General features: G+C 42.8%; 1 protein-coding gene across 4 annotated transcripts in view; it reads left to right on the top strand.

The window, feature by feature from the left end:
* Positions 1–7,544, top strand: part of ST7L (suppression of tumorigenicity 7 like) — a 106,881-nt gene extending 99,337 nt beyond the window's left edge. For 3 of the 4 annotated variants that reach the window (XM_012000759.1, XM_012000760.1, XM_012000758.1), the window contains one exon: positions 4,976–7,544. In XM_012000759.1, the coding sequence (XP_011856149.1) occupies positions 4,976–5,074 (99 nt within the window). In that variant the 3' untranslated portion in view covers positions 5,075–7,544. The remainder of the gene's footprint in view (positions 1–4,975) is intronic. The other variant, XM_012000761.1, reaches the window with a different exon arrangement.
* The last annotated feature ends 292 nt before the right edge of the window (positions 7,545–7,836 follow it).

Here is a 7,836-nt window from a genome sequence, read left to right as displayed (position 1 = left end):
CTGACCTCGTGATCCGCCCGTCTCGGCCTCCCAAAGTGCTGGGATTACAGGCTTGAGCCACCGCGCCCGGCCTTTTTGTATTTCTTGCTAGAGACAAGGTTTCACCGTGTTAGCCAGGATGGTCTCAATCTCCTGATCTCGTGATCCACCCGTCTCGGCCTCCCAAAGTGCTGGGATTACAGGCTTGAGCCACCGCGCCCGGCCTTTGCCCTTTCTTTATAGCTGGGTTTTGCTGATCAATTCTGCATTTTTGACAATTCTCCCTCTTTACAGGGAGAACCACCAGTATTATTTTCTCTTTAAGTAACTGAAAAAATATTTCTTATGTTTATTGAGCTGTCTCATTACAGTAACAGACTAGCTGGATCACTGGGGATATGACTTTGGGATATATGTTTTAAAATAGGCACAGAGGCTGAGTGCAGTGGCTGACGCCTGTAATCTCAATACTTTGGGAGACCTAGGTGGGTGGATCATCTGAGGTCAGGAGTTTGAGACCAGCCTGGCCAACATGGTGAAACCCCGTCTCTACTAAACATACAAAAAACTAGCCTGGTGTGGTGGCAGGTACCTGTAATCCCAGCTACTCAGGAGGCTGAGGCAGGAGAATTGCTTGAACCCGGGAGGCGAAGTCTGCAGTGATTCGAGATCATGCCACTGCACTCCAGCCCTAGTGACAGAGCAAGACTCCATCTCAAAAAATAAACAGGCACAGAACCTCTCCTTCAATTTATACAAATCAGGCATGTAATCAGTAAATATGGTAAAATGATGAAAGTATACACAGTAGAAGAGCAGGCCCAAGGCTAAATTCTAAACTACTCATGTAAACATTATAATAATACTAGAGAGTTGTAGAGTATACTGATTTAACTCAGTGTTGCAGTAGAAGAAAGAAAGAAAAACTATTTGAACAACTTGGAGGCAGAAAACTGGGGATCCAGCTTTGGAATTTACTTTATTGGTGACTGTTACTTCTCTAGCTTGTCACTCACTTCTCTGAGCTTGTCACACCTACTGGAATAAGTAGAAATTATTATTCTTTGCCTAGGTTAACAAAATATATATCTCCAGATAGTAAGTTAGTTGCATGTTGGCATCTTCTAATTCAGAGGTCTAATATGTAGCATATTGGTAAGGAGGCACATTCATATTTCTGGGTGGTAGGGAGCCCACTTTCATCCATTCATCTGCATTCCTGTTCAAACTAGCAAGTGTGTCTGCTAACATTAGGTTGCCAGAAAAAAGATGTGAGTAAACCCCAGTTCCACTGAGCTCCTATGAAGGTACCACCTACTACCATAGGACTTGGTTGAAGATAATGAGCATAGTTACCTTTTTTTTTTTTTTCTTTTGAACTTTTATCTTTCAGATGGCATTGAGAGTAACCATCTGTTTTTTTGGCCTCAAGTTCCATATTGAATTTTTTAAAATTGCATTTTGAGCAATAACATTTCCCTGGTTTGCTTAACCAGTTATACAAGTTGAGACTTCTGTCTCTATGCCTATTTTATAATAGCTTCTCTGGGAGAAGAGATGAAAAATAAGCCAGTTAGATATTTTATGAGTATTGAAATCCTTTCCATTCAGAAATGTAAATAAAACAACCAGCATGAGCAATCAGCTTATGTCAGATTCCATGGGTTTATGTTACATAGGGAAATTATAGTGCAACCTGAAACATGCTTCTTAATGAATTCATAGTGCTGTCACAGTTGAATGTAAACCCTTGAGCTTTTGTGAAGGGTTTCAGAAATCACCCTTTATAAACTCCTAGGGGAGGGAAGAGAACTAAGATGATACTAACAAATGCTATCACTGTTTTGTGGCTGCCTCTCTTCCAGCACCAACTTTTGCCAATTAAGTAAAGCAGAAACCTAGAATATGGCACACATTTTGGCTTATTCAATGTGCACACACACACTCAGTGCCACACTGGGTCAGACCCACAGTTCAATACTCTGTTTCTGAAAGTGGCACCAGGGAACTGCTTTGGAAGAACAAGATTGCCCTTATGGTTTTTGTCCTCAGAAGTTAGGGAAATTTGGTTAAGAAGTATGACAAAAGCCCCATAAGTAGCCATTTTTACCTGTAGCAAATACGGGAAGCTAGACACCTAACTAGAGATCATGAAGTTAGAATTTGTCTCCTCCTTTGGCTGCTACTTCAGCACCCGGTAGTAAATTAGAATAAAGTTCGTCATTTATTAGTGAGTTGGTTTTGCAGTCTCTAAAGCTCTTTTGCAGCTCTTCTATTCACTATGGCCTCAGATACGATAAATCTGCTAGCTGTAAAAATTCAATATACCAAGTAGAATATATAGGACCAGTCAAGTTTTAAGTTTGGGAGTGAGGAAAAGCAGCATGTATTTTCTATTTTAAATTATTTTCTTTTCACATTCTAATTTCTTAAGGGTTTGGCTTGATTTATGCCAGGTTCTGGGCCTGTAAGCCTACATTAATGCATCACAGTACTGGATAGGATATTTGATATCTCTTACTTAGCCCAGAATCTCAAATGATAAGGAGCTGTAGTTAATGATATGTAGCATTTTGTTGAACTTTACAGTGTAGTTCTCATTTAGTCCCCGTGTCTGTAACAAATGGACTCATCCTTGTGCTTTTCCATAGGTGCCCTGATGTTTACTGACATAAATCAAGATACTATGTGGCTCTATAGGGGATGCTGAACCATTTGACAGTCTAGGTGCACACAGTCACCTCACATTATTTAAGCCCTGATCTCAGCATTCTAATTTCTCTGTATTCCCCAGTGTATATAATGTGTACTTGCTTGAAATTCCTTATATATTGCTTGTACATTCCTGCTTCTAAGTTTCAGCACATACCAGTTTCTTTGATTTAGAATGCCTTCTTCTGACTGCCTTCAATCAGTTCATAAAACACATAAAGCTATCTTTTAAAAATTCAACTCAAAAGTCACCTCCTGTGGAATGCCATCTCTGATTAATCTCATTAACCTAATTCCTTTATTCTCAGACTTCTGCTTCCTAGTCCATCAAACTGTTTCATTTTCTTGTAATTGTTGCTTCTGTATATTGTCACCCAATAAGCATAATTATTCTAGGAATGATCATCTTCCTCCAGCCTCTTGTGTCTACTTATTACACACAAATATTTTGAAGGCCTATCGATGACCTTTTCAGTTTCCCCAGAGTTCCAGTTCACCTTCCTTACTGTTTCCTTTTACTTCATGGTTACATTCCTAAAGAAGCAGCGCATGTGTTCAGGGTTGGCCTCCACCTCAGCATGTGTGTGGCAGCCTGCTGAATAGATCCCTACAATTGGGAAGGAGTTAACCCTCTAGTTTGACAATCTCTGCATTCTACTTGGACACCTTCAAGAAGTAGATGTGAGACCAGGAGTAGACCTGAAAATGGGAGTAGGTAAATTTCCACAGAACGCCAAGTTAGCTTTTTCCTCCCTTTATACACAAGACCTATGAAGCTGCTGTCATCAGCAGCTCATTCAACACTCTCCTGCTCTGCCTCTTTTCCAGGAGTCAGGGTTAGTTTAAGAAAAAGCCTCTTGCTAGAAGCCATGACCTCGTACTTTTATCCCCTCCATCTGGTGTGTGGCCTCATGGGGCTGTGCTGCTATGCAGGAGGTGAGCAATGGAATTCTTTAGATGATGACTTCTGAGCCCACATGCAGAGGCAGTTGGGGGTGGGAAGCAGGGAGAACAGTGAGAGCCAAGATCGATGGACCAAAAAGTAAAGTCTGCTTTGGGGAAGTCCTGACTATAGGTAGACTGTTTTCATGAGGTGTTCTTCCCCTAGCTCAAGCAGGGGCCCAGGTCAGGGAGCTGCAGCATCCCAGGTGTATGATTGATGAACATTGTACTTTTCCCTTCGGTCTTAACAGTTGGGGTGCAGGAGTGGGATAGGTAGCCTACGCTGTCTCTAACAGAAAACATTCCAGAATTGAACAGAAGAGTTCCCCTTGCGTACATCATCTTTTGGAGCTGCTCTTACTCACTGTCTTGAGCCTAAACAGAGGTCCAAATTTTGGATGGGAGAACAAAGAGGGGTTGAGAGCAGCAAGTGTTTGATCAAGTGAAAATCTGCTGTCTGCCTCATCTCACAGGGGTTTCTCTGCAGGATTGAGACCCCTTGCCTTGGTGTACACAAGTTGTTTGCATCAGCTTGAGATCCCAGGACCTTTACCAGGCCATGGGTAGGCATCTATCTGGCTTGGCATGGGAGTTTCTTAGGACACTTATTCCCTGAACTTGCTTTCCTAACCCAGGAGTTGACAGCATTTTTAAAAGGAGTGAAATCTCAAAGAAAATTCTAATACATACTTTTTTTTTTTTTTGAGACAGAGTCTTGCTCTGTCACCCAGGCTGGAGTGCAGTGGCGCGATCTCAGCTCACTGCAAGCTCCACTTCCCGGGTTCACACCATTCTCCTGCCTCAGCCTCCTGAGAAGCTGGGACTACAGGCGCCCGCCACCATGCCCAGCTAATTTTTTTGTATTTTTAATACAGACGGGGTTTCACCATGTTAGCCAGGACGGTCTTGACTTCCTGACCTCGTGATCTGCCCACTCGGCCTCCCGAAGTGCTGGGATTACAAGCGTGAGCTGCCGCTCCCGGCCTCTAACACATACTTTCAAAGCCCAAAGCCTTAATAATTTTCTGTCATGACTGCTTCTACTGTGTCTATACACTTAGCATAATTTCCAAAGGACTAGATAAAACAAAATTTTAATGTTAATCTGAAGGAGAAAAAAGGAATAGAATTAGGAGCCAGAGTTGTTTAAATGTGGAATACTTTGTATAGTGGTCACATGGTACCGGTGGTAATAGTGGCAGAAATGGCAAAAGAGCCATTGGTTGATAAGGTTCAGGAGGGCCTAGGCTGTTCCTTTGTAAACCGTGCTCAGATATACTCTCCTGGCAGTCCTGGGACTCCTATAAGGCTTGAACATTTTGTATCAATTTCTGTTTTGAAGGTGCTGGGACTCTGGCGCCCCCAACCCTGGGCATCCTCAGGCTTTGAGGAGAATACACAAGATTTGAAGTCAGAAGACCTAGGTTTGAGTTCTGGCTGAGCCACGCACAGTTCATTTGACCTTGGACCAATCACCAAATTCTTCTGAACAGCATCTGTAAAGTGACAGTAACCCCTACCTCACAGGGTTGTTGTGAGGATTACGTATATGCTAAAGCATTCTGTATATGAAAAAGCTTCTTATGAACATTATTGTTATTCCTGGGGAAACCCCACCTTGGAAGCTGTCAAAAAGGACAACTGTAGATGAAGTTGTCTTCCTTTTTTCTTCATTCAGCTTAGCCTTTCTGTTTGGCCAGGGCTGCTTACAGGAGCTGTTAGGGTTGAAGTAAAGTCACCACATTTTGGCTCCCTTGGTCAAAGAGAAAGAACTCTAATGTCCAGCTGCTCCATCCATATACCCATAGAATGGAAGTGAGTAAAGGAGAATTTTAAGCCAGGATAGTTAACAGTTAAGGGGCCAATGGGAGAATGCTTGCCTTGCATTTGCAAATCCAGAATGACTAAAACATCTTAAGTAAATGAGGAATAGCCACAAAGATGCTCAGAGATAATATAAGCCATGAGTGGGAAGTGGGAAAATGAGTTTGTAAACTCCTCTCTTTTCTATCCCTTTACCTTTGAGGTCAGGGACAGGCATACAGCCCACTGGCTATTGCCCTATACCTACCAATCACCCAAAGAAAATAATAGCTTCTGAGAAAGCTCAATTCACTGTAGCAACTGTGATATATTTACCCTAATAAAGCCACCACTTGGTCTTTTCCAGTGCTTCTCTCTTACGGAGGTCATCCCTGGAATCCAAAGCTATCCAGTTTTCTAACCCAGTTAAGAGTTTAAAACAACCACAGGTCATAAGCAGTAGGCTTGGCAGTTATACCTTATGCAGTCATAGGAGACTGTCCCATCATTCTCAGCACATAGGGTGCACATCTCACTGTCTCCAGCATGAACCAGCCTTGTGAATGTGTACAGTCTCAGCCACTCTGCTTTGGTGATAATTCTTCACCACTGATCTCTCCTCGCCATGCCCTTTCTGCATCCTTCCCCCAAACACCCACCAGCGGAGTTCTGGTCCCCAAACCAAAGAGTTGCCTGCAGGTTGGTAATGTAACTTTGTAGATATTCCTTGATTACAGCTAGACCCTATTGGTATCCTTTTTGAATTACGGGATCGAAATCTAATTGCTTTTTTTTTTTAATTGTTGGGGAGAGGAGGATGAGCAGAACTCCTATGCAGCCTGTGAGAAGTTCTGTATGTGTCTATATATGTACACGTGTGTGTGTGTGTAACCTCATGGTTGTGCTCAGGCTGACAGGGAGGGCAAAGAGTGAAAAGGAACCATCTCTTTCTTGTTTTCCAACATTGCTTCAAAGATGCCCAACCCCCGTAGTAGCAGGCAGTTCCCAAGTGGAGGGTCGGGGCAGAGGCCTCTACCAAGGCCATCAATAACCAGGTGTGAGCTACAGGTCTCTGTGTAATGTGAAGCTTTCCCGTATTTCATTTCTGCACCCAGGGGGCGGCTCTGCAGGATTGCTTACGGAGAGCTCTGTGTCTGGCACCTCTCTCCGCAAGGCCCAGGCGCCCAGGGTCCCACCGACCTGCCCAGGAATGCATCACATTGTTCTCTGGTGCTGTAATTTGGCTGCAGGAGCTAGGCTGAATGCCTCCCAGGGATGAGAAACATACTCTCCCTGGCGTCCTCCCTTCGCCCCAGCTAGCTTGAGCTCCTGCCCTATGACCACTGAGTGCATTTAAATAAAAACCTCAGAAAGACTGAGGAAAAAAAATCCTAATTATCTCTCTTATATTAAGCCATGTAGAGACTCGTGTCCTGAGTGGGTCTGAGAATTTGGCAAAGACTTAGTGGTTGGTGTTCTTGATAAGGGAAGTGAGAGAAAGGAGAAGAAATTACTCCCTGCAACAGGGAGGAAAAGAAGTGAAGCAGTGAGTGTTCAGAAGTTAGATCTACAAGAAGTTTTGCAGACAGACCCTCAGGGCCAGGCAATGTTTGTTTTTATTTTTTTTTTTTAATCTGAAGCCCTTGATTTTATTTTTACAGCATCACTCTAAGGAAGAGTGTGGATTACTGCCATTATTCAGGGCTGGTAATAATAAAAGTTAGCTTTTATCTGCAGGGCTAGGTTAAGGCTGGCATTCTTACTTTTACATAAAAAAACTGGCTACAGGCTGTGCAGCTGAGGTACTTCAGTCATGTGCCTTCTCTAAAGGATTCTTAGATCCTTAAAATATATAGTATCTTTTAAGTTTGTATCTAAATAGCACTTACTGTAATGTATTATACCTAAATGTTTATTAAAAGTTAGAAGAAATGGGTACCAACAGGAAGGAATGGAAGAGAGGAGACGGGCTAAGACATTGCTGATCTGAGGGACAGACCTCTATCAAATAGAGGGCTGGGAGAAGTGGTGATTAGAAGCAGAGTGAGGGAACTAAATGGAGCCCTGACTGCACCAAATAAAGTTCTCATTTTGCTGCTTGTTCCAAATAAATTAGTGTCTGTTTGTGTAATGCAGACTAAATGCCAGTTGTCTAAAGCCAATCAGAATGCAGAAGCAAGCTAAGAACTAGGAGGAAAAATTAATTGCTTGGCCATCATTCCTTTTTGGGCCACATAACCTCTGTAGTGGGGCTCAAATGGACACCATTTCTCTCACTTATCCACTTCGCTTTTCAAACTTCTCACTCTCTGGACAGCTTGCTCTTTTCTTAACCATTTATAGGAAATTGCAAAACTTGCATCTTTATGAGCTAGAATCTGGAGCCCAAGGAAAAGCACA

The sequence above is a fragment of the Mandrillus leucophaeus genome, unplaced genomic scaffold, assembly GCF_000951045.1.
Source record: "Mandrillus leucophaeus isolate KB7577 unplaced genomic scaffold, Mleu.le_1.0 Scaffold64, whole genome shotgun sequence".
NCBI lineage: Eukaryota > Metazoa > Chordata > Mammalia > Primates > Cercopithecidae > Mandrillus > Mandrillus leucophaeus.
Note: the sequence above shows the minus strand (reverse complement) of the source record. Positions and strands in the feature narration are given on the sequence as shown.